This window comes from Gossypium hirsutum, chromosome A10 (genome assembly GCF_007990345.1).
Source record: "Gossypium hirsutum isolate 1008001.06 chromosome A10, Gossypium_hirsutum_v2.1, whole genome shotgun sequence".
Lineage (NCBI taxonomy): Eukaryota > Viridiplantae > Streptophyta > Magnoliopsida > Malvales > Malvaceae > Gossypium > Gossypium hirsutum.
The window spans coordinates 15,338,931-15,366,017 of record NC_053433.1 but is presented as its reverse complement, the minus strand read 5'-3'; the positions used below and the strand labels follow the sequence as shown (position 1 = coordinate 15,366,017).

General features: G+C 30.2%; 2 protein-coding genes across 2 annotated transcripts; both read right to left on the bottom strand.

Moving 5' to 3' along the window:
- Positions 1-18,964: 18,964 nt before the first annotated feature.
- On the bottom strand, positions 18,965-19,805 carry LOC107914391 (18.5 kDa class IV heat shock protein). The gene has a single exon (XM_016843292.2). The coding sequence runs from the start codon at positions 19,748-19,750 to the stop codon at positions 19,127-19,129; it is 624 nt and encodes a 207-aa protein (XP_016698781.2). The 5' UTR covers positions 19,751-19,805; the 3' UTR covers positions 18,965-19,126.
- A 2,088-nt stretch (positions 19,806-21,893) lies between these two features.
- On the bottom strand, positions 21,894-26,736 carry LOC121208238 (uncharacterized). The gene is made up of 7 exons (XM_041078784.1): positions 26,523-26,736; positions 25,614-25,728; positions 25,451-25,521; positions 24,312-24,599; positions 24,063-24,105; positions 22,897-23,005; positions 21,894-22,188 (listed from the first exon to the last, which is right to left on the bottom strand). Exons 1-7 carry the CDS (start codon positions 26,544-26,546, stop codon positions 22,128-22,130), a joined length of 711 nt encoding a protein of 236 aa, XP_040934718.1. The 5' UTR covers positions 26,547-26,736; the 3' UTR covers positions 21,894-22,127.
- Between the last annotated feature and the right edge of the window lie 351 nt (positions 26,737-27,087).

Below are 27,087 nucleotides of genomic sequence, written 5' to 3'. Positions count from 1 at the left end.
TGAAAAGAAAATATCATCTTATTTTCTCATCATCTTCAACCTAAAAACACATGGAAACCTTAGGAGAGAGAAAGGAAACTTTCAAGGCCTAATTGGGTAAGTTTTCATGTCCCGTTTTTAGTAATTTTAATATTTTTGAAACCGGGATAACTTAATCTCTCTATTTGAAGGATTAATTTGAAAAGTTATCAAAGTATGGAAAATGGTTCAAGGATGTATATGTTGAAAATTAGAAATTTATGGTAGAAAATGAAAGGTTGTTGATAGATAAATAAATTTTACAAAGTGATTTTTTATGGAAACATGATTTAGGGACTAAAATGTAAACTTGTGAAATTGAAGAAAAAAATTCTAAATTTTTATGAATACAAGTGCTGTAAAATTTGTAATAGAATTTTGGTTAGGCTTGGAATAGGGAGTAAATTGCACAAGTTTCATTTTCTAAACCTAGGGACGAAATCGAAATTTATGGAAAAGTAAGGGGCAAAATGGTAATTTTTCCTAGAACTTAAATTGAGTCCATTTAAATATGAAATGTGTGAAATTGATGATTAAATTCATATATAAAGATCTGAACAACACTAATTCGAGGTTAGATCGAGGAAAAGAAAAAGTTTTGGATTAGTAGATTTCTAATGCGAACAAGTGTCGAGGTAAGTTCGTGTAACCTAATTGAGCATGTAAATATGTTTATTTGAATGTTGTGTATGTATGGAATGATGTACATTATTTGAATGTTATAATAAAAATTTCATACATGCTTGAGATGGTGCAAAAAGGGTTAAGTCCCGATTGAATATTGAATTTCGATAGTTATATGCGCTTTCCCGAAACGAATAAGGTCCTGCATTTGTTGCGAATGGGATTTAGCTTAGACGACTAATACTATTAATCTTGTTATAGAAAGAATTTAGCCCGGATGGGTAATCCTCATATCATACCTCTCGAGTATACGCTACGATTACGGTTTAGCCTGGATTGGTAATGCTAATCAAGCTCTTTTAAGCATACGCTATATAAAGGATTTAGCCTAGACTGGTAATCCTTTTATACGATATGTGGCTCGAGAGTGTGTTCCTTGGTTAAGTGCCCTAAGAGGTACCCTCAAATAAGAATTGACGAATTATTGAATGGTACACCCCGAGTGTACCACCTGAGTATTCATCGGAATTTCAATGATTTAACGAACATAAAACTCTTGACATGGCATGAGAATTATGAAATGAAATGATAATGTCTTGAAAGAGTAATGCATGATGAGTTCATCTATCCTTACTTGATGTATATGTAAACTTTGTGACTAACATGTTTTGATTTGTTGCATGTGTTTAGGCAATTTAGCCAAATGGATGGGAACTTGTTATTGTATGCTTAGATTTAATGAACGGGATTGGTAAGTTTAGTTTCCGTTATATGAACTTACTAAGCATATGTAATGCTTATTCTGTTTATTTCTCCCCTATTTTATAGTGCTTGGAAGCTCGCGAAGGTTGGAGATCACTGGCATCGTCACACTATCAACTAGTTAATTTGGGTATACTTAGTAAAATCATTTTGGTATAATGGCATGTATAGGACAACTTGGCCATTAGTGGTATGAAAATGATGTTTTGTAACCTAGCCATTGGAATGGCTAGTAATGGCTTATTTTGGGAATGATTAAGTAGGTTATGATGATATATTCATATATGATATGTTATGTATATGTGATCAAATGATGCCAATGCCTAAGTTAATCTAAGGTTAGTGTATAAACACATATGCATGTAATGATATGTCTTGTTGAATGATGAAGCTTGTTAAATTTGAATGCTTGGAATGGTTGGTATTGGTTGTATGTTTCAAGTGCAGGTCTTGGGTGAAATTTTAGGTGAGAAATGGAGCTATAAATAGCTTCATTTTGTCCACACGGACAGACACGGGCATGTGTCTAGACCATGTGTGACACACGGCCTGGTAACATAGGCATGTGGTTAGGCCGTGTGTCCCCTGCACCTTAATTTTGATAAACAAAATGCTCAGAATTGAGCTGACAAGCAGAGACACGGGCGTGTGTCTCAGCCATGTGGCTAGAACGGGCGTGTGTCTTAGCTGTGTGAAACCTGCACCTAATTTCAAATTAAATTAATTAACCACACGGCCTAGCACAAGGGTGTGTGGCATGGCCGTGTGCACAAGTTAAAGAGTTACACGGGGTCGAAGACGGCCTCTAGCACAGGCGTGTCCCTTGGACCACACTGGCGTGTAAGTCCTGTACCTTGGAAAAATTTTAAAATGTCGCGAAAAATTCTTAGAGCTCCTGATTAAGTCCCGACTCGATTCTAATGATCGTATTGGGTCTCGAAGTTCCAATCAAGGTACGTTTTGAATGTTCTTGGCTAATGAATAGTAATTTAAAAATTTTGTTTGAAAAATGTTCTAAAAGTTTCGGTAATGCTCCGAAACCCTGTTCTGACGACAGATACGAGTTAGGGGTGTTACAACTTAACCATTTCAACATCAACCATTGAAGCACCAAAATGCTAGCATGTCATCAACCATAAAACCACATATATACATGCCAACATGACAAATAGTTCATCAACCAAAATACCATATTTACAAGCCGAACATAATGTTTCAGCAAGAACAAAACACTTATACATTAAACATTCCTAAACATGTGCATATTTAACCATTTATCAACTATTTTGTTTCCTGCCAAAACATATCACAATTGATACATATCAACTATACCATAATAGATTCATACCATATTAAAATAACCTTACCATTTGGACTATTCCTCTCATGCATCATAATCACCTAAATAACATAAACCAACCATTTCCAAATAGTACCAAATAACGACATTTATAAACCATATTTGCATCATGCACATCTAGTTCTAAAGCTTTCCAAAGTGAACTATATTTTGACCATGTTGAGATCAATTTCTCGCGTACCATTTTGGCCATTTAAAGATACATTAATATATACCAATTTTGGTCATTTCAAAACATGCATCAATTTGACCATACTAACCCCAACCAACAACACATCAATAGTACCTTAAGTACTTCAAATCCAAGGCAACATTTCATGACATAATCATCAACTAAAATGACATATATGCCAAAATCATCAATTAAACATTAAACACATTCCACCTATACATGCCATTATAACGACTACCAAAGCATCAAAATCTACCGATAAAAAAACTCGATAGATAGTGTGATGGATATCTAATTAGCTTCCAACCCGATCGAGCTTTCGATAATTTGTAAAGTAAATGAAAATTAACTATGTAAGCAATGTATGCTTAATAAGCTCGTATAAACTTTAAGCATAAAACTCCACTTCAATAATAAACTTTATAGAATAAACATAAATCTATGCCAATGCCATAAGATTCATAGATCGATATGAACAACAACTGAAAAATTAATAAGTTCATTAATGTCACATATATCTATCATTTATAACGTGATAGGACTTTAGAGGACTTAATAGATAATCAACAACCTTTCTATAAGATTATACACTTTTCAATTTACTCTCTTTTCATTCTGTTCCCAATGTTTATCATAAGTCTAAACAATATTATCAATTCCCAACTTAGTGTATTTATCCATGATATAGGTATATTCATCCACAGCATACGCAATTTGCTCACATATAAATACATCATTTATCACATTAAACTTTTTATAACATCATAATACATCTCAATTACGTACTTATTGTTTCATTCCCTTTTCTTACTCATTTCATATGCATAGGACAACCATGATCATAAATATCAATCATATCCACAAGCTTGGCATAAGCCTAAGCACATCAACAACACATGTTAGTTCAGTTAAACATGATTCATATGAATTTGACATGGATAACCATTATACTTGAGCATGATTCATTTGGATTTATCATCCATCTCAACATAACATATTTTTCAAATTCATTAAACATATTATCTTATCGAGATTTTTCATTCGAAGAACGACTTACGTGTAAGAGTACATCGTCAGATAGACCGAACACACCAGACAGAAGCTCATAAGAGTAGATCCAATTGAAATACGCCAAACAGTATCTCATAAGAGCTGGTCCACCCGAAGCACACCAACAGAAACTTATAAGAGCTGATCCACTCGAATCACACCAAACAAAAAGTATAACGTGAAAGTTCGCAACAAATACTGAACCTCAATTTACTTGGGTAATATATTATATCTCCCTCCAATACCATCTCCACTCCAAACCCCCGTAATGCACCAAAACACGAATGTACTCTATCCCACGTTCAATTCAAACCAAGCATCAAATTCAATATTATAACTCAGATAATGATTCATTTCCAACAATGGAATAGGTATATAATATCATGTAATACCAATCACCTATTTATATAAATGTTAAATTTTAACCGTACGAACTTACCTCACTAAATTGTAGAAATGTCAAAGTACAGGGGCATTTTTGGTAAATTTTTTTTCTCCTCGATTTTCCACTCGATCTTTATCTAAATTAATAATTGCATTCAATCTATTAATTTAAATAGTAAAAAAATGTACTTTATGCAATTTAGTCATTTTCGATATTTTTACAAAATTACCTTTAAAACTTTACTTTTATTTAATTTAGCCCATGAGCCTAAAACATGCAAATTAACCATTTTTACCCAAAATTGAGCCTAGTAAAAAACTCATGGCATCCAATACAGCCCATTATTGCAACAATTTCACATCAAATCCTTGTACTTTTACTATTTTAACAATTTAGTCCCTAATTAGAAAATTCATCAAAAATCACTCAATAAAATACTTTTAAATAACAAATAATATCTCAAATTCATCATTTAACATCTTTAATAGTTTTAAAAATGTACGGACTAATTGGACCTAATTACAATGATCTCAAAAACATAAAAATTATTAAAAAAGGGGCTAAAATGGACTTACATGCATACATGGAAGCTTGAAAGAAGCTTCAAAGTCTAACAATGGCTTTCTTCTTTCTCAATTTTGGCAAAACATTGAAAAGAGATAGGTGATTTCATTAGTTTATTTTATTACCTTATAATTTGTTTTTTTAATTAATAAAACATATATATTTTCATAATAAGACAAAGCCAACCGCCCACTCATATATATAATATGGTATATCTACCATATTAGTCCATGAATTTAATTTTCCATAGCAATTAAACATCTTTAGTTAGTAGAATTAAATTTGCACACTTTTTACGATTTAGTTCTTTTCGCTTAATTAACTATCGAAAGGTTAAAATTTTTCAACGAAACTTTATTAACACCTTAATGGCACACTGTAAATATTTATAAAAATATTTATGGCTCGGTTTATAGAAATGAGGTCTCGATACCTCATTTTTTAAAACTACTTGACTTTAGAGTTTTATCATTTGAACTTAATTAATCATTCAAATAGCATAAATTACCATATCAAAAACCTTTTTAAAATCATATTCGATAATAATATTTACGAACTTACTCATCAGATTTGATGGCTCCGAAACTATTGTTTTCGATATGACCGAAAAACCAACTGTTACATTTTCTACCAGCTTTCTCGCTTGTTGATTTCTGTCATCAACAAATTTCCATTTAATTATAGATTTTGATAAGTTCAAAGTGAGATTGTCATGTCCTTGTATATTCATATATGTATATATATACTCATAAAAATATGGGAAAGAGGTGATTTAGACGAATTCAAGAAAAGTATTAATTGAAATCTTAAATATGAGTCCTTTTATCACTCCTCATGTGATTCAATAGATGTTTATACCTATATTTGTAAGCAAATAACCCGTAGTCCGTAGTTGAAACGTGTAACTTAAGCAAGTTGATTTAAGTATTTATTTGTAAGATAGAACACTTAGTAGATTTGAATTTAAATTTTAATATTTATAATTTTTTCCTAAAAAAATAAATATCTTAATTTTTAAACAGTAACATCAATTTTTTTTTCACTAAAAAAATCAATGGTGATATATTAAGTATAATTATGATTTTGTTTTATCATGACTAATTATGTTTTTAATTTTTATACTCTTTATACATTTAAAATTTAATTTTTCAACTTTTAATGTTAAAAATATAATTTTAATTTTTTTATTTAATAATTAAAGTCCAATTAATTATATTGTCAAAGAGTTTTTATTAAATTTGATTATATGACATTTCTTTAAGAAAATTTCATTTCTTTAAGAAATATCATGTGGCTTATATTACCCATGTGAAATGCCAAATAAGCAAGCAAAAACGTTGGATTTAGGAAGGCAAGTTTTCTGGTATTGAATATCAGGTTGCAAGGTTGTTCAATAATATTTTTAGATAAGCAAAATGAAAGTTGATACTAATTTTACTTGCATGACTTCTACACCACTTTAAATTGGGCGTATAAGCAAAATAATAATAATAATAATATAATAAATTAAAATTAAAATTGTCATATAATTCAATTAGGGATCGCAATGAATGAGGATGAGGGTAAATATTATTAAATTCATCACGCTCCATAATTGGCACAGTCTGCTCTACTATGTATAATTTTGGAAACTCATTTCTAAGTATATTGGATACATTCATCCCCACCTCACCCGTTTCGCATTAATTTAAATTTTGTTAATTATTTTTAATATTTTCAATCTTTTTAAAGTCAAGTAAATATTTAAATATAATTCTTCAAAAAACTATTTAAACATAAAATATATGAATTTTTTTATATTATGTTGTTACATTTGTACCCTTTTAATAAGTTTATATATAACAATAAAATGGTAATTTCATATAATGGAGCGGGTCGGGATGAGGCAACCAGTTACCTTAATTGCTCCATATCCACTATTCAAAATAAAAAATTCATCTTGCCTCGTCCCGCATCCACTTTTCAAAAGAAAAATCCACTCCATTCAAGGGCGAAGTAAAAAAAAAATTTAGAAGACTGAAATTAAATTGTAATTTTTATGATAGTAAAAATATAATTTTACCATTTGAATAGTCTATATTTTTTAAAATTTTAAAAGATTAAATTAAATTTTTATCATTTAAAATTTTAAAAACTTTAAAAGAGTTAAATAGTAGAGAGGATTGGGAGAGCGAGCCCCCTGAATACTCTCCAAACTCCAGTTTAACAAATTTGTTTAAAAGAAAGTTAAGCCAATAAATTATTAGTAGTCTATATCACAGACATAAAAAAGATGAATCAAAATGCTACTATTAATCTCTTTGATATGTTTTTCATATTATTGAGATTCTGATGCTTTTACTTTTTAACATTTTCAGATGTGATCATGTTCTCCTTTACCCACTTCCATTTAAAATCCCTCCCTCACTAAATTTTTATCTTTTGCTGTTGTATTATATAGTAATTTTCTCAGAAAAAGTTCAAGTAGTTGACTTGTGTTTTGAAAGTATACTTTTCTCCACAATTTTCATCAAACTCAAATTTAAAACTTCAAAAGTGAAGTCTTTAATTAGAGGGAAATGTTAATAAAAATATATATTTTTTAATTCAGTAAAAGTAATATATTAAACGTAAAGAAGACTTCTAAATAAATAATCTTTAATCAATGTTTTTAAATACCAATTAAACAAACCCTAATTAGAGATAGTAGCATTGTTTTGGGTGAATGTATTTTACAAGTTTTCTTTATTCTATGGAATTGATTAAAATAATTCTTCTACTATTATATAGTTTAATTTATTCCCTATATTATTAAAAAGAATCAAATAATATTAAATTGAAATAGAGTTAATATATATTGTTTAAAAAATATCATTTGTTGTTTAATAGAGTTAATATTTTTAAATTTTCTATGGTTCTATAAATAAAATCTTTTGTTTAGAATTGGACTACAATTGAAAAAAAAATTCAAGGTAATTTTTATACAAATAAATGTTGACTCTACTACAATTTAGACTTATTTGACTCTTTTTAATAATATAGGGACTCAATTGATCCATTTTATAATAGAGACACTAATTTAATCCAATTCTTATAAAAGAGGGACCTCTCAAGTACTTTAACCCATTATTTTTTAAAATGATATAGACATTGATCATTGATTACGATTAAATTTTTATCAATTTATACCAATCAATAAGGTAGTACTATCGATTGAGTCTTAGCTCAGTTGGCATCGACATTGTTGCTAGTATAAAAAGACATGAGTTTGAGTGTGTTGAAGCGCATTATCCTTTCATTTAAAGGTTAAGGAGGGAATATGGGCAATTTTAGGCATTGTATCATAAAACAAGGTCTAATAATGACATTGACTCTCAAAATAATTAAATTATAATTTAACTCTTTTAAAAATTTTAAATGTAAGTGTTGATATAATGGTAAAATTACATTTTAATCTCCTAAAAGATTATAATTTAATTCTTGTTTTTTTGGATGAATAACAATCCCAATAAAGAAAAGCACACATAAAAATAGAAAGCAACATACCGGTAAGTGTGGGGTGTAGTAATTAGGCATATTGCACTTAAAAAGAAAAATACAAGTTCAAACATTAAAGGCGACATTATTAGAAGGGTCAACTATGAATCCCAAACATAAACCATAAAATAAACATAAAAAATATATTTAAAAAAAAGAGAGCATGCAAGTGAGCTGTGAAGCTCAAACATAAAAACAGAAATTGTCTAAAAATTGGATGCAAATGGATTGGAGTGTCTCCCTCACAACAAAGCTTTAATTTGAGAATGATAAAGTGGAAGAAGAAGAGACAAAATGGGTGGGCTAAGTCGGGTTTGCCCTTTCAAGTATAAAAGGCTACTCTAATACTAATATGGTGCATTCTTCATCCTGAGCCCATATTAAGGAGAATCATGGCCCCCTCACTCGGAAGAGGAAGCCACATAACTTTTTGGCCCACTCCTTTCCCTTTCATAATTAATTAATTAAATTAGGTAACGTCATATTCAGATCAAACGATGAAAAAGAAAAGGAAGGTGATAATATTCTGTATTGGGATAGTTTATATTCTGAGTCATTGGAGTCAACAATAATTTTGAGGGAGTTGATATTATTACATTGTAATTGTAATTGTAATTGTAATTAAAAAAAAGAGATAAAAGTTAAATAGGTTTTACAAATTAATTATCAAGAATATTTAGAAGTTGAAATGATGAAATCCAACCATATAATGGATTGAATTGATTTTGGAGGTATATATGTAGCGCAATTAAAGGAATTAAAGAAAAGGGCAGAGGTACGTGATGGTGACTTAAGGATGAGATAAGCAAAAGAGTAGAGTAGAGTAGAGGTGACGTCTGAGGGTGGAGGCAGACCTGAATCTCCACACCAATGCCGTCCTCCAACTGTACGGCCGGTGATGTCTCCATCCATTAATATTAAATATATATTATTCATTTCATTTGGACATGTTTTGTTATTAAATCGCTGCTTTCCTACCCTACACTACTTTGCTCCCCCATTTCACCCCCCAACCTGGGACCATTTCTTTAACCTGGAAAACCCATTGTTTATTCGGTAATCTCGTATGAATTCAATAATATACATACATAAATATATATATATATATATCATGTTTTACATTCTATATTGTTTTGTGTAATCATAGTTTTACCTTCACATATCACTAGAGGAGTATAAACAAACCCCATTTAGGTATTAATTATTTTAATGCTCTAGTTAGATTTTCATTATATGTTTGTGATAAATTCGAATTAAGCAATGAATAATAATAAATAGAAAAAATTAGATATAAATATTTATGTGAAAAAATTCCTTTAAAGAAGATAAAAAATCACGGGTAAAACAAAACTTCACTAAACGGAAAATAATCGAAGAAAAGTACAAGATGGAAAAAATACAAAACAAGCCCCTAAATCCCGAAAAAATATAAAGCTCTCTGACTAAAACTAAAAATTTCATTAAACTCTCTTTTGTTATGTTGTTGAATAAATCTTTCTAGGTTTGCTAAAAGTAGAGGTGAGCATGCGTCGGGCCAGGTTCGAGCAGGGCTCAACTAAAAATTTAGGCCCGTAATGGGCCTAAAATTTTGTCCAAGTCTGACCCGAATAAAAATGCTAAAACTCGGGCCCAACTCGGCCTGCCCATATTAATTTTTACATTTTTTATATAATTTTAAAAAATATATAATATATCAAAAATACTAAAAACATCAAAATAAATATTTCTCAAAAAATTGAAAATAATTTTTTAAAAATATGTATACCTAAATAAGATTAAGATAAATGCAACTTAACAAGCAAATGTCTCTAAAATAATAACAAAATTAATAATAAAATAAATTTTATACAATATCCAAACAATAACAACAAAATAGTAGCAATATAATAGTAAAATGGTAGCAAAATAGGGAGAAAACAACAAGAAATAATATTAAAAAAAGTAGATTTTTTTGTCTTTTAGTGGATTCGGGCCGGGCTGGGCCACAAATGCCTTACTTGAGGCCCGATTCATTTTTTAATGGGCCTTAATTTTTTGTCCAAACCTATTTTTTGGGCCTATATTTTTGTTCAAATCCTCCCACATTTCGGGCGGGCCTTGGGGCCGGGCCGGGTGACCCGACCCATGATCAGGTCTAGCTAAAAGCCATATTTGTAGGTTAAAATTCGTGGGCTAATATGATTAAAATATTCCTTGAGTTATTAGCATTCGACTGGAAAAAGATAGCAGAGTTTAACTAGGAGAAGAAATTCGGTTAAATGGGGAACACGTCATCACATCGTGGCGTAGTGTATCGCCTCGTTAGGATGTCACATGTCTCGTTGTTGGGACGTCGTGTGTCTCATCGCCAGGACGTCGGCTCTTCCTCATGGCGACGTCGACTCTATTTTCGTCTAAAATGCGAGACACACTCCACAAATCTTCACATTGACTTGTATTTCTGCAACACCTTCTTTGTCAAGCCCTGTTAGGGGCCTAACTCGTTCTTTGCAAGATACTGACCAAGTTTAAGCAATGTTTGAACTTGGAAACTAGAAGGCTTTTGGTCATCATATCGGCTAAATTATTTTATGTATCAATTTTGTGAATCTGAACATCTCTTTTAGTGACCACCTCCCGAATAAAGTGATACCGAATGTCTATGTTTTGTTCATTCGTGATGCATCTGATCCTTAGTGAGATGTTTAACACTTTGACTATCACAATATACAATAGTCACATAGTATTTATTAACTAGCTTCCTGAATAGACGTCTCAACCAAATGGCTTCTTTCACAACTTCTATGATTGTCAAATATTTAGCTTCGGTGGTCGATAAAGCCGCAATGGCTTGATGTGTGGCTTTCCAACTAATGGTGCATTTATCGAAAATAAATAGATATCCCGTGAGGGATCTTCTTTGATCTAAATCTTCTGCATAATCTGAGTTTACGAAGCCACTGGACCTTCTGAACTTTTTTTGAACTCTAAACAAGTATTTGATGTCTCTCTCAAATATCTGAGCATTCACTTAATTGCTTGCCAGTGTAATTTACCGAGTCTAGCCATGTATCTGCTGACAACACTAACAACATGTAAAACATTGGGATGAGTGCAAACCATTGCATCATTAAGCTTCTGACTGCACTGGAGTAAGGAACCGATGACATATACTTTTCTTCATAAAAAACCTTTACCGTGTTTTCTAACCAAAATTCAGCTTTCTCTAGATCGTCTTCGGTTGTACCACAGAACTCTTTAGCCCTATATTTTCAGATTTTATCAACTGGAGGCTTGCTTGTACGTATTTGATCCAAACCTTGAGGAACTACGGGGACTAGTTGGGGTACGGGTGGGGGTGGAGGTCGTTAAGCCAACGAGTTTGCTCTCACGAACTCAGTAAATCACTTGGACATCATCTGGAAGAAGGTTTCTTTAGCCTCTTCTCCTCAGTCCTCAGACGCGGGCCTACTACCATTAGAAGTTGCCCTGTAAACGAAGGCTTGCATATTACTTTCTAATTCATTAGAATCGGCTCGGTTGGATGACATATTATCTATATAAAAACATAATTCAATTTAAGTCAGGAGTTGTCACACTATCGTAGGTTATATCATGGCATGTATTTCTAGACCCCATATATGCTACATTCAGTCCGAGAACTGACTAAAAAGTAATTCTGATGCCACTAAATGTAACACCCCTAACCCATATTTGTCGCCAGATTAGGGTTACGGAGCATTACCGTACAATCAAAAACATCTAAACTTAACTTCATTCAATAACATGAACAAATCATAAATCAATCATATACATACATATCGTCTCTAAATCGACCCCTCGAGGCCCTAAAAATACCATAGAAATGATTCAGAACCAATTTGAAATCATTTGGAAAGTTTAGGAAAACGTCACAAAATTTTGAATATAGGGGTCACACGGTTGATGCACACACCCATATCTTATGCCATGTCCTAACCCTTGTCCTCACCCATGTAACTCTCTGAGTAGGGTCACACGCCCGTGTGCCAGACTATATAACTCTCTGAGTTGCCCTACAAGCCCATGTGTTAGGCCGTATAACTCACTAACTTGCATACAGAGGAACTCTTAGATGACACATGGCCATGTCGTCAGGCCGTGTGCCTCACACGCCTGTGTCCAAGGGTGAGTATTCGATCGAGTCAAGTCGAATCGAGTAAAAAAATTTTGAGTTAGTCAAGTTGACGAATCCTATTTTAGCAACTGAACTCAATTTGAATTTTTTTCGAATCGAGTTGAATTAAGTAAAAAAATTTCGAGTCCAATTAACGAATCTTATTATTTATACTCAATGTTCCGTTTACATGGACCGATTATTTTATTAGTAGACGAAGTACAAACTTTTAGATTAATTTTGAGTAAAGGAAAAAAGGAGAGTGGGATGATTCGGGAAGAAAAGTATGACTAATGGGTAAACATTTATCAAAACAACGTGGTTTTGCCTTTTAACTTGATAGTTTTGACTTTTAACTTTAGAAAATGTAAATCTTTATCAAAACGAAGTAGTTTTGCCTTTTCTTATTTGGATTTTCGAATAACTTGAATTAGGGGTGAGCGTTCGATCGAATCGAGTGAAACCGTTTAAGTTAAATTAGAAAAATTAATAATGTTAAATTAAAATATTGTACAATATAACTATTTCCATGTTAGATAACATAAATTTGAAACAGTATATATTTGAAAACTATTTTAAAACAAAATAATAATCAAAATAAGATATTTTAGTATGATAAACTTGAATCATTAATAACTTATTTAGATTCCAAAACTATTATTTTATAATTTTTTTAATTTTTTAATATTCTTTTAGATTTTTAGATTTTTTAAAAAAATTATAATTTTTTTAAAAATATAAATTTAGAATTTTTATAAATATTTTGAATTTTAAAAATAATTTTCAAATTTTGAAATTTCTTTAATTTTTTTTGCAATTTTTGTTAAAAGAGAAACCAATTTGCTCATTTTCAAAATTGACAGGGACCAAAACGATATTTATACTAATCTGTTATTCAAATTATTAGAGTTATTCAAATTGTAAAAATTTAACTCGACTCGAACTTGAAACCCAAAATTTCTTATTGGAGTTGACTCGAATAATTTGAATAACTCGATTCGATTAACTTGAAATTTGAAACTTTTTTGGATTTTTTTTATTCAAATCAAATTTTACTTACCCTTACCCGTGTCTCAGACCGTGTGGACCCAAATTTTCCTAAACTTAAGTCATTTCCAATATCATTTCATGCATAAACATTTAGGTTTTTTGTGCACATTTTCAAAGTTCCAAAACCCTATAAAAACATACATATAATTTCCATTTCAAGAGTCCTAATTCAACTAACCAATATGCCATTCAAAGACACCTCAATTGCATTTAATAACACTACCTAAACATGTCAATTTTACCAAATTTCAATCATCAAATACTAGTTCCATACTTTTCAAAACATACCATAAACTTGACCACTATCATAGCATTCCAAATATACCATAGGAGTCATTCAAGACGTACATCATAAGATAACCAAATTGACACAATCTAACATGGCATCAAATGGTACAAACCAAGTTAACTTCCACAACTCATGCATACCAATAAAACATCCAACAAAATGTCATTACAATTCAACCTATACATGCCATTATAACATTGGCCAAAACATTCAAAAACTACCGATATTTATGTTGGATAGTGTGATAGATCTTCGACGAGCTTTCAAACCGATCGAGCTTCCGATAATCTATAAAACATAGGAAAGAAACTACATAAGCAATTAATGCTTAGTAAGTTCGTATAGTTCAAAACAGAACTTACCATTTTAATTTGCAAAACATAAAGCATAAGTACATTAAAGTTCAAACCATAAGCTTGATATAAGCCTATACATCACCATCAGTACACAAGTTAGCACATTTGTACATAACTCATTTGAACTAACCATATGATAAGTCATTTTCCATATGAAATACATCATTTCATTCATACATTCTTTCCATAAAACTATGCATAATTCCATTTGAAAACTTACCATTTCAATCCCTTTTCCTGTTGAACCATATAGAATTTTATCGGATACTCGGGAAAGCACACACGAAGTATGCCTTAACATATAACCATAACATTTCCTTTACATCATTGCTTACACGAGCTATGAAATGGGCTTGCTCACATGAGCTGTGGGTCGAAATGTAAGCTACACGATGCTGCTCACACAAGTTGTGGAGTATCCGCAACAGATACAAGACCTCAGCCATCAGTAGGACATTCAAGACCAGCACCAAAAACATGAAATCCCTAATGATTATCATTTGTATCGCACGAATTCCTAAGGTTCAACCGGGACTCGATATCCGTCAATTCATCATATTATTGATAGGTTTATACATTGATCATTTGCGTTATAAATAACATAATAACATTCAATTTAAATACATAAACATGATAGTCGTTCATACGAACTTACCTCGACGACTAGGGCGTAAAAATTAAATCGAGCTAATCCGAAGCTTTTGTTTTGCCTCAATTTAGGTCCGCACGTGATTTAGCTTGATCTAAATAGATAATTATATTGAATTAAGTATTGCAATTAACCTCAAACATTCAATTCAATCCAAATTTCATATTTATGCAAAATTACTATTTTCCCCTAATATTTTAACTATTCACAATTTAGTCATTAAGCTCACAAAGTGAAATCTAATCATTTTAATCCCTCTCATAAGCTAAACAAAATCTTTAGGGACTTAATCCAACCCAAATAAATCATCATTTCATAAATTTATCATGAATTTTTACTAATTTTACAAACAAATCCCTAAATGCAAATTTAATCAAAAATCACTTTACAAAACTTGTTTATTTCTCAACAAAGGTTCATAATCTATCATTTAACATCAAAAACCATTCAAAAACATTCATGGCATAACCCTCAATCTTTAACAATTTTACAAATTGACTCCCGGGCTAGCTAGATTAAGCTAAAATGATCTAAAAACATAGAAATAATTAAAAACAAGGTTCAAAATCATACCATGAAAACAAGGAAGTTTGATCGAATTCCCTAGCTAGCTTCAATGGTGTAATTTTGGTGGTGTTTAGAAATGAAGAAGATGAAGTTTAACTTTTGTTTTATTTAATTTATGTTTAATTGATTATTTACCATTTTAACTTTTAAAAACTATCATAATTACATTAATACCTTGCCATGCAGATCCACTATCCCATATAAATGGTATATTTACCATTCAAGTCAACTTTTATCCTTTTTACGGTTTAGTCCTTTTCATTTAGTTAACTACTTAAACATTAAAATTTCTTAATGAATTTTTAATACGACCTAAATATATTGCTATAGACATTAAAATAATAAAAAATAATTTACTCGTTGGAACCGTGGTCCTGAAACCACTATTTCGATATCAATGAAAACGGGCTGTTACAACCCTAGCATGCCATGAGTTAATGGATGTTAGGGGCTTACATGAAAATTGATTTTTCAAGAGCTTAATTGATTGCTTATATTTGATTAAGGGTTCAATTGGGTGTTGTTTTCTATTGAGAGCTCAATTGATTATTGAATTATTTTACAGGGGCTTTTTGATATATTAAGCCGTGGAAACATAATAATTTAAATATTAAGTAATTTAATATAAAATTTAAATTTTTTTATATATTCATTAAATAAAAAGTATTTTAATAGAATAAAAATAATTATCAATAAGTATGATCTATCTTCTTAAGATGTAAATCTATTTAACCAAATATTTTAGTAAAAGAAAAATATTTATTTAAAAATGTGATAAATCTTATAAATAATAAAAAATTATTTAAAATGACAAATTCAGTAATATAAAGAACAACAAAGTTTATATTAGGTAGTCTTGTACTTTTATATATATAGATAGATTATAAATTAAATATATTATTTAACATAAATATAAATTTAATAATTACATAAAGTAAATAATGTTATTAATGTTGTTATTATATAATCATAACATTATTTTATTATATAAAAATCTTTTAAATACATATTTTATTAGTATAAATATAATTTTAATTCTTACTAAATGTAAAATATTGTTTTAATTTTTCAATGAAATATGGTTTTAACCCTTATTATTATTTAACAAAAAATATTTTTATTTTATTGTTTCAAGTAAAAATATTTTTAATTATTTATTATATGATAAAACTAAACTTGTAAACACATATCTATTTAATCGTATAATCATAAATTTTCAATTGAATTGCATAAAGCTTACATCTCGTATACACATTTTTCATATAAATTTTCAATTGAGTTCTGATCATAAATGAATATAATGACTTTACCGTTATAATTAAAATTATTTATGAATTTGTAATCTAAATCTAAAAATATTCCATTTAAAAAGCGAACTTTGTAGGCAAATATGGAATGAAGATTGTGAAGGTAACAATGGTAGAGCCATATAAAATAAAAATATAACTTTCAATTATTTTGTGTTAAATTTGAAGTAAGAGAAAATTGTGATTAAAGACAGCATATTTGATTATTCAAAGCAATTTAAGTATAGTATTTTAAAATTATGGTAACAAGTTTCAAGTTTATCACATCAGATTTATAAATGAATGCTTCTGAATTTTTGGATCACCTGGATACTGCAATACTAAAGATGAAATTATATGCTTTTTTTTTTATTCCACTAGTGATTTTAAATTTTACAACTTAATACCCTCTCACCATCAACTCTAAATTTCATAATCACAGGTACAAGGTCGGGTCTTGATTCAATATCTTTTATTTTCTTTCTCAACTTGTTTCTTATTTGAAAAGTTTGCATTCATTATTTATTTAATATTGGAAATTTAAAAGATTTAATTAATAAATTATAAATAGGGTGGAATCGAATTTACAGTTATTGTAAGAATTTCGAGACTTAGATGCAGTATATTTAATTTACTTTTTATTTTACGCTACACTATCTAATATTATCACCATCATTTTATAATTTTTTTTAATATAAAAAAATGTCAATTTCTCTCAAATATTTTCTTTCCAAATTAAAAAACTTAAAGATTATAATAATATATTAAACAACAACATGGTACGAAAAAGAAAAAAAAATAAGTCAAATAAATAACATAATTTATACAAAAATATTTAGCGAAAAGTCTTTTACATAAAGAGCTGAAAAGAAGATAATTTGTATTTTTGTTTTGTGCTTTTAATCGTGACATCAAATCCTTAAATTCCTTTCTTTTTCTCTCGATAATGTTGAGACATTACCCAAAGAACAAAATTCATTAGCAAGACATATAAATCAAAATATAAAAAAAAAAATCACAAACCTAATATATATAGATATAAGCCAAATCAATTAATTTGTGAAATTTGCTTTAAAATCCATACTCAACCTTTAAATTTAGCCTTTCAAGCCCTATCATATATTAATATTTAATTATTATATAATTAAAAAATAAAAAATATTTTGATAATATAAATTATAACCTAGACACAATAATAGGGTCTTGAACCTAGAGGTATTCATGAGACAATCTGGGCCGATTTCAAAAAACAGGCTTAAAATTTTATTCAAGCTCGACTTGAATAAAAATATTAAAACTCAAGCCCGGTCCAACCCACCCATATTAATTTTTATATTATTTTAAAATTATATAATACATCAAAAATACTAAAAACATCAAAATAAATATTTCTAAAAAATTGAAAATAAATTTTAAAAAATATATAGACTTAAATACCATTAAAATAAATACAACTTAACAAGTAAATACCTCTAAAATAATAAAAAAATTAACAAATACTTATAAAATAATAACAAAGTTAACAAGAAAATAAATTTTATACAATATCTAAATAATAACAACATAATAATAAAATAATAACAAAATAAAAAAAATAACATTCAAAAATAAAAAAAAATATATATATAAATTTTTTATCCTTTAATAAATTCGAGTTGAACCAAGCCGAGCTAAACCTAGGCTAAAAATATTTTACCCAAGACTTATCTGACCCAAGACTCAATTCATTTTTTAAATTCATTTTTTAAATTAGCCACTCTTTTTTTGTCCAAACTTATTTTTTGGCCTATATTTTTACTCCTCTCACATTTCGAGCGAACTCTCGAGCCAAATAGCCAGACCCATGAAAAACCCTACCTGGATCCATCCATCCCTGGGTGTCATCATCTTCAGCCCCTTTGGAATTGTTCATCCTTTTACCAGTTCCAACAATTTACCATTTCGAGTTTCGATTTCTTTATCTTAAAAATGAAGTTCCGAAATTGTTTCAACTTGTTCATGTCTATTAACAAAACTTAGATTCTTTCCCCTGAATAATGGAATTTTCTCTTCCACCTCAACATCCTCTACTCATCTAATCTTTAATTTTATCCAAATATCTTCTGACAGGCGGTGATGAATTGAGGTATTGTATCGGCTTGAATTCTGTTCCTAACTTCTTAAACCAAAGTTGAAGCAAAGTACACAACACAAAAGTGCTTTTATTACTACTAAAACTACTGTTCTAGTACAAGAACCGACTTACTCTTTGACATTAAACACATTTTTTCAAGCTTCAAAACAAAACAAACACCATAGAGTAGAGCATCACTTGACATTTTGCATTAAAAAAAAAAAGTGAAATTACTCTGTGATTTCAACGACCCTAACATTTGGCCTCTCCGGAGCTTGAGTTTGCTTCCCAATAGTGACGATGAGCATCCCATTCTCCATAAAACCTTCAATCTCATCAGTCCTTGCATTGTCGGGCAACTTGAACCTGCTCATGAAGTTACCATTTTCAGTGCTTATCTGAAGCATCCTGTCATCATCGATGAAAACCAGAACTTCATCTCTGGTGACCCCTGGAAGGTAGGCTTTGTAGACATGGGCCCTTGGGGTTTCTACACAGTTGAGTTGGGTTCCCAAGGAGGGGAAAATTTCAGAGGAGAAACCAGGGAAATGGGTGGAAAGAAATGAAGGGAAAGGGAAAGGGAAAGAATGGGAGAATGGGTTCAAAACATCCAAGTTGTTGAATGGATCCCATAATTCAAGAGAGAAAGGATCAGTGGGTGTGCCTTGTTGGCCATTGATCGGGACAATTGACATGGTTTCTTTCTGGTGGGTTTGGAGTGAAGGAGTGTGTTGAAAGCTCTTGATTTTGGAAACACAGTAAACAGAAGAAAGAGCAAAGTCTAGTTTAATGCGCTCCAACCTCAATGAGGAAATGAACAAAAAGGAAATCTCCACCAGGGGCATAATTGACATTTCGTCTTTTCCGGCACTTTCTAGAATGATATGTTGGTATGAGAGTTTGAGGCTTCAACTGAGGTTTAGCCCACTCTAGAGCACCGTATTCTAGGCTTTTCCATTATTTTTACTTTTTAACTATGAAGATTCCATTACAGGTCGAAAGGTTAAAAAAATTCAGAACACATAAAAAGTATAAGGGGTTTTAAGCCCAAGCCCAGTACCCAAGTTGGAGTGGGGAGTCTGGTTGGTGAAAGATGTCTGTAACACCTGATCAAATATTAGACCATATGAAAACAACACTTAGTCGTAAAAAAACTGCTACAACAACAAAACAAAAAAATAAGAATAACATTACTAAATTTCAAACAAGCCAAGAACAAACTCATCATTGGACTTCAACCACCAAAAACACTATGAACTGGTGCGTTTTTTCTCATAATCTTCCCGATGGATCTCCGCATAGCCCCAACAAGAAATGCTCTTCGAATCAAGTGTACAGTGTCAAACTTGAGAAAAACGAGCCTCTACTAGCGACCGGTCAAGCCTGAGAAATAAGAGGCTCGGCACAAGCCCCACAGTGGGGGAGTCCATGAAAAATGCAGGTTTACTTACATGAATTAGTTATAATTTCACTTAAAAATTTAGATCATATGTTATTATGAAGAATTAATTTAATACAGAACGTAGTTCATAACAATAAGTGAAAAGTTATAGAACTAAAATAAAACTTAAAAAATTAATTTTTTTTAAAAAATTGGTTGTTGTCGCAAAATATTATTATAAAGACGATATTTTGTATTTAGCACCTAAGTTTAACTTCAGTATTCAAGTTGATACTTAAAATTTAGCTTTAATGTTCACTTTGGTACCTAAGTTTTTCTATTTTGATACTTAAAATTTTTTTGTCTTAATTAGGTACCTGAGTTTAGTTTCAATATGTTCAATTTGGTACTTATGTTTTTTTACTATAGCATGTGTTGAAAATTTTTTGGGCCACATAATCTCATTTGGTTTAGATACCAAATTGAATATTGAAACCAAATCCAAGTACCAAATTGAGACAAAAAAACCTCAAATACCAAATTAAATACTAAAATCAAACTTAAGCACTGATTGATATATTAACCCAATAAAAAATTAAAAATTATATTGCATTAACCAGGAAAATATTATTGACATTTTAGGAAAATAATTTCTGGAAAATGATTTACTTTTCTGGAAAAGCTAATATTTTCTGGTGTTTGGATGAAACTGTATAAAATATTTTCTGTTGTTTGGTATATTTCTTAAAAACATTTCATAAAAGTTGTTTTCAATTAAACAAACATGCATTTGAGATTTTCTTATTTTCTCATTGTTTAATTAAATTTATTTTTATCTATAATTTTATATTTTACATCGTTTTTGTATATATTAAAAATATTATGTTAAATTCAGATTCATTACAACGTCATTTTTTAATTACATGACTACGATGTCAACAATTGGACTTGATTTTCAAATTTGAAAAGTAAAGGGACAAATTCTTGAAAATAAAAGTACAAAGACTAAATTACAAGTGTACATATATTTTAACCTTTATACTACAAAACATTTATTATTAAAATATTAGTATTGAATATTTTCAATAATATGTGAATAATATTATTTTAAATTATTATTTTTAAAATTTATTATTAAAATAAAATTGAAATATTAAATAATTTATTATTTATTATATCACTAAATATAAATAATTAAATATGTATGTTTAATAATATTGAAAAATATAATATTTTAAATATTTTTAAAAAAAATAAAAATTATTATCAATATAATAATATTAAGCTTGATTTAAGTTAATTTTTATAAAATATAAAATTATCTATAAATGAGCTCTTTTCCGGAAAATGACTTACTGTTTCCAAAATAGTAAGTTATTTTTACAGGAAAAAGAGCTTATTTTATCTTGATCTGTAAGTCATTTTCTGTTGACCAAATTATTTTCTGTGAAACAAACACAGAAAAATGAAAAAAATATTTTTCGTAAAATCTTTTCCATGTAAACAAACGGACCCTTACAATGATAAAGAGATGATGAATTACTGAATCACTGGTCATATTTACAGTGGAAAATCAATAATATTGACATTTAGAAAGCTAAACTATAAAGCAGCAGTTCTCAAAACACGAAATCTCAATAAACTTCAAGAAAAGATGCTCAACAAAATAAAGAAGAAGGTACAAGACATGATTGAATCCTATGTTACTCCGACTTTTCACTTTATCTTTTAGGTACTCGTACTATATCCAGACATGAGTACAGGATATGATCATGAAATCTAGAAAAAAAAATTCAACACACTTGTATACCGCACTCACATTTGAACCTGACTGACGTAGATTGAACACATCAATAGTTTGCCGTAACTCTCAGCGTCAGATAAATCAATATCAATGTCCCCAAACATGACCTGAGCCAAAGAAGGAAACAATAAGCCATTGATCGGAAGGGACTCCTCTGATTACTGTTAGTACTAGGAAACCTTATGGTAGGTTTCAAATACCATGTGCTGCATTACTGCCAAAATTCTGACAACAATGGAGCAAACCTACTTCATTGTAAAAATATTAGACTCCGTCAGGTTAAGGGTAGAGGTGTAACCGCAAGTCCAGTGGAGTTCCAACTGTAAGAAGCTCGATCAACTCAGACTTAGAGACATGAAATTCGGTTTGAGCTTGATTGAGTTTTACTCTTAAAGCTCAAGCTCGATTCCAAATAAATATTGAATTGCTTGAACATGATAGATTAGGCTCAATTAAGTTCATTTACCTAGTAAAATAAGCTCAATTTTCATGCTCAACTTCAAACTCAATTGTTTATGCCCAAGTTCAAGTTGATCTCCCTAACATCTTAAACCTTCTTGTCCTAAGCAAAATATTTCCTCCATAGATGTCAACTAGTTCTTAAGTGTTTTAATTTTGGATATCTACTGGTTATACATAATCCTTATTAATGTATTTCTCTCACTCCTCAATCACGTTAGAACCATGGGATTTGATTACCAATGCGGTTATTTCAAAGATGCTAACAATGATTAAAATCTTACTAAATGGAAGTAATAATAAAAATGTGAAGTTCAAAAGTAAACTGTTTATTTGCTAGGAATTCAAGACCTTACAGGATTGAGAAAAGGAAGAATATTTTCCTTGAATCAAATGATGCAGCTCGTTTATATCTTTTCCATCTATTCATTGGTGCTTCTTGAACCCTCTCAGTCAATGATTTTTCTGTTCAAATCAAACCCAGTTTTTGAGTTCCAAATATGTTCCACATGGCATGATTAGGTGGTACCAATGGATGAAGAATCAAAAATGCAATATGCATAACCAAAAGACCTAGATGGTTCTACATGTGGAACGCAAAATACAGCAGAAAAAAGGTAGCACACAATTCCAAAAACATTCATAAAGCTAAACAAAAGTCTAGCGATCAGGAGAAATGTTAAATAGAGTTCAATCTTAGATTTCTTCAAAACCCTTTGAAGTAATACTTAAACAAATAGAGTTGTCAAGTATCAACCTCAGGCCTACTTATTGGCATTTGGTTCATTTGTTCTCAGTTATCAGTTCACTGGAATTATACATGTCAAATGAAGCTCTTTTGTCAACTTCAATCTTCTTAGGGGTGAATGTCTAGGCCTGCAGGCAGGCGCTAATAGAAAACAATAGAAACAGTGAACTAAGGGAACCTCTGTTGTTTGCTAGTTATATAAATCACATTGGAAGTGAAAGTTTAGATGTCGAATCAACACATTAATGCCTCGTTTGGTTATTAGTGTAATAATATAAGGAAAAAGCTTATTTATTACATATGTATTACAATAGTTAGACATAATATAAAGAATAGTTTATACAAATTTAAACTTGTAATTAGAAAGATGAATAATAACTCTTGTAAAAAATAAGACCTCTTCAAAGTAAGCGAAAATTTTTCCTTCTCTTTGCTAAAAGCAAGTCATGTGAATGGCTAAATATTACCAATTGCATTAGTTTATAGCCAACCCATATGCTAAAAATAAGTCAAGTGAGTGAATAAATGATACGCAAGAAACATTGGAAACCTGGATTGCATTTAAACAGCTTGGTTACCAACATAATGTCCTATCCTTTGGAATGTTTTCTTGTTTAGGCGAAACTATTAATCATTTCTTATGCAATATAAAGCAAGCACAGCAATATCAATTAAGGGCAAGATAGGGAAGTTTTTGTTTCTAATAGGTAATAGCATATGCTTACAGACCTGCAAATTAAAACATTAACAGTTCAAAGCTGAGTGAACTCTCACCTACATATAAGCTTGACTGTCTCTGCAAAACCTTCTGCAAATTCTGTAATTCATTGAGATCTAGATCAAGGTGAAAGAAGAAAAGAAGTACCAAGACTCAAGGAAAACCATCAATGCTTTGATGACTAAGTAATTAAATTTTGCATATCCCACACTATATGTAGGATCTGCATTTTACTGAATATGCCATCTTAAAAGGAGAAATTTGCTGGAAGATTCACGCTATAAAGATAGGAATATCGAACTTACTGTCAGTACACCTTCAGTTTTAGAATTTCCAACAATCTCATCACTGGATGTAAGTATGTCAGGAAGCTCTTTCTCAATGTTTATATCCAGAATGCACGATGAATAAGCATCTTCACTATCCACTTTCAAATTGATGCAGTTGTGGCAACTCAATTTCGCATCCAAACACATCTGGTTTTCAGATGGAAAAGGAACTTCCAAGAGGCTCAAAAAAGTTAACTGTGGTGTACATTTTGGACTCGTGTTTCCTTCCTCCGGCAACACAGAAATGCTATAGACATCCTGGCCCTGCACAAAGGAACTGAAAACTAATAGCAGCACAGAGAAAATAAAAAAGCAAGTTTATTAATTTCCAAATTCTCATTTTAAGATAAGTTATTTGAATGAAAGAATAAAAGTTTGAACTAAATTTTAAACAGAGATTATTAGTAACCAAACTACTGTTTAGAAAATATATAATCTAGAAAATAACAAACATAGAACTCAAAAAGTGGAATTCAAACTGCAGTATCAATTCTCATGGAGAATGACTAAATTTGAAGTATTCAATATAAGTTCTGACATTAGGTCATCTCAAAAGACGGGCGGCTGTATAAACTTTATCTAAGTTCCTTTTTGAAGTTCTCCAAGAAATGAACCAATCTGATAGAACAAAAAGAGAGGAGGAAAAGGAGGGATTTCAAGAGATCAGACTGATTCCAGGGAGATCAGGAAAAGCTCAAAGCTAAGGTGCAGGTCTTGAAAAGAGTGGTACGCTTAACTTTAACTTTTAAAGGAGAAACTGATTCTCAAGCTGTAGCAAATATACTAAACAAACCCTTTTATGTTAATGATCAAATGGCTACTAGACAACTAAAAACAGGTTTTAAACCTTTATATAGAGATAAAAACATGTAAATGACATTATTTCAGATTTATGACCATCACTTCAGAGTAAATATATTAAATTACAGCCTGAATTTCCATCAACAACGATGCATGATGTGCATAAAGAAAGAAATCACCGGTTAAGTGCCTCTCAAAGTATTCAATAGAGCAAGTCAATTTTTAGAAATCCTCCCTTTAGGCCAAGTCATTTGGTTTTGATTGGTTTTATAGGGGAGAAGAAAAAGGCAGCAGCAGATTATGAATGAACTTACATGTGAAGTGTTTAAGCTGCATTTTTCTCTTACTGGAAATGAAGTCTCCTCTATTAGAATAGGCAAGACATCTGAAATTTCAATAAAAGGAATTCATTAAACATGCTCATTATCAAAACTGAGGCCAGGTAAACAATACCATATCTAACACAGAAATCTTTACCGAGAGAACAATGATGGTTGGTCTCATCAAAGCTTGGCTTAATCAACTCAAAACATGCAATGTTGACTGGTAAATTGGTGCTTCCACCCCCCATCCCCGATAAGAATGGTTTCTCCTGGAAGTAACCGTATCTTAAAATAAAGCATTTGCAAAACGAACTTCGACAAAAAAGGCTATAAAGATGACATAACAAATAAGAAAAGCTCTCTTTTAATTTCATTTGAATGTGAGATTTTGAATTCCATTCTAAGTCAAGGCTATAAAGATGGAACTTTACCATTAGAATTTAAAAGGGAAATAAATGTACAATTTGCTAATTTGTAGTGATAAAGAATTTCTATTGAAAATTGAGTACTGATTTTCAAAACCAATTCAAGAAAAGAAATCATAATAATTAGAATCATAACTAGGAATTAGGCAATGCAAGATAATCTAGGTTAGCATAGCCATAATAAAAATAAATAAAAATCCCATTCGACAAGAAACTAACGAAAATGCTTATATATAAAAAAATGAAGAGAATGCAAGAATTGAAGGTAATCTATCTTCCTTTTACTACATTTCCGCTGCAACCAAACAAGAATTTGTGTTTTGTGAATGAAAAAAGCAATGAAAGATGAACTAGATCATAACGGCCATGAAATTTCTGCTATTGATATGCAGTTATAAGGAAATTTGAAAGCAACCGGAGAAAATGCAACAGACTTAAAGTGTAAAATTCCTCCATTATTTTTCCGACAAATCAAGCAAAGTCTTTACTTTTCAAAAAGAATTAAAGAAGCTTAATCCAAAATTAGAAACTTAATGTCCAAAAACAGCTCCAATTCCATAACAGAAACAGAAAAAATTCTAAGAGCTACACATTCCAAAAAATTAAAAAAAAAAACAAACGAGAAAAAGAAAACTCACCTCCTCGATCGATTTAGCGGCCATTGCAGGAAAAAGAAAAAGAGCAGCAGAGAATTATTTCAGACAGAAAATCTCTGAAAGTTTCAAAGGTGCATTTTCTATTAACATTAAGAATTCTCCATAGCTGAGAAGGCAAGCCTATTTCCCAGAAAAAGGCTCGTGATTACTACAAATCTGCACCATATTACAATATTATATTAACATTATCTATGATAAAAATAATCTAAATATATCTAATATAATTATATAACGGTTAAATTACACCAACGGCAGTGGGGAAGCAGCCCCTAAAATGTAAAATTGCATTTTAGGCTCTTAAGATTTTTTTAAAATTTTAAATTAGTAAAAGTAAAATTATATTTTGGCCCTTCTAAAATTATAAAAATTTGATTTAATCCTTTATAAATTATAAACATATAAACTATAAAAAATTAAAATTTCACCTAACCCCCCTAAAAAATTTTTCTAGCTTCGCCCCTGACCAACAATCACTCAACTTTGATCTAGCTGATAAAATAATCATTTTGATTTCAATTCAATAAATCAACTTTAAAAAAATAACAAA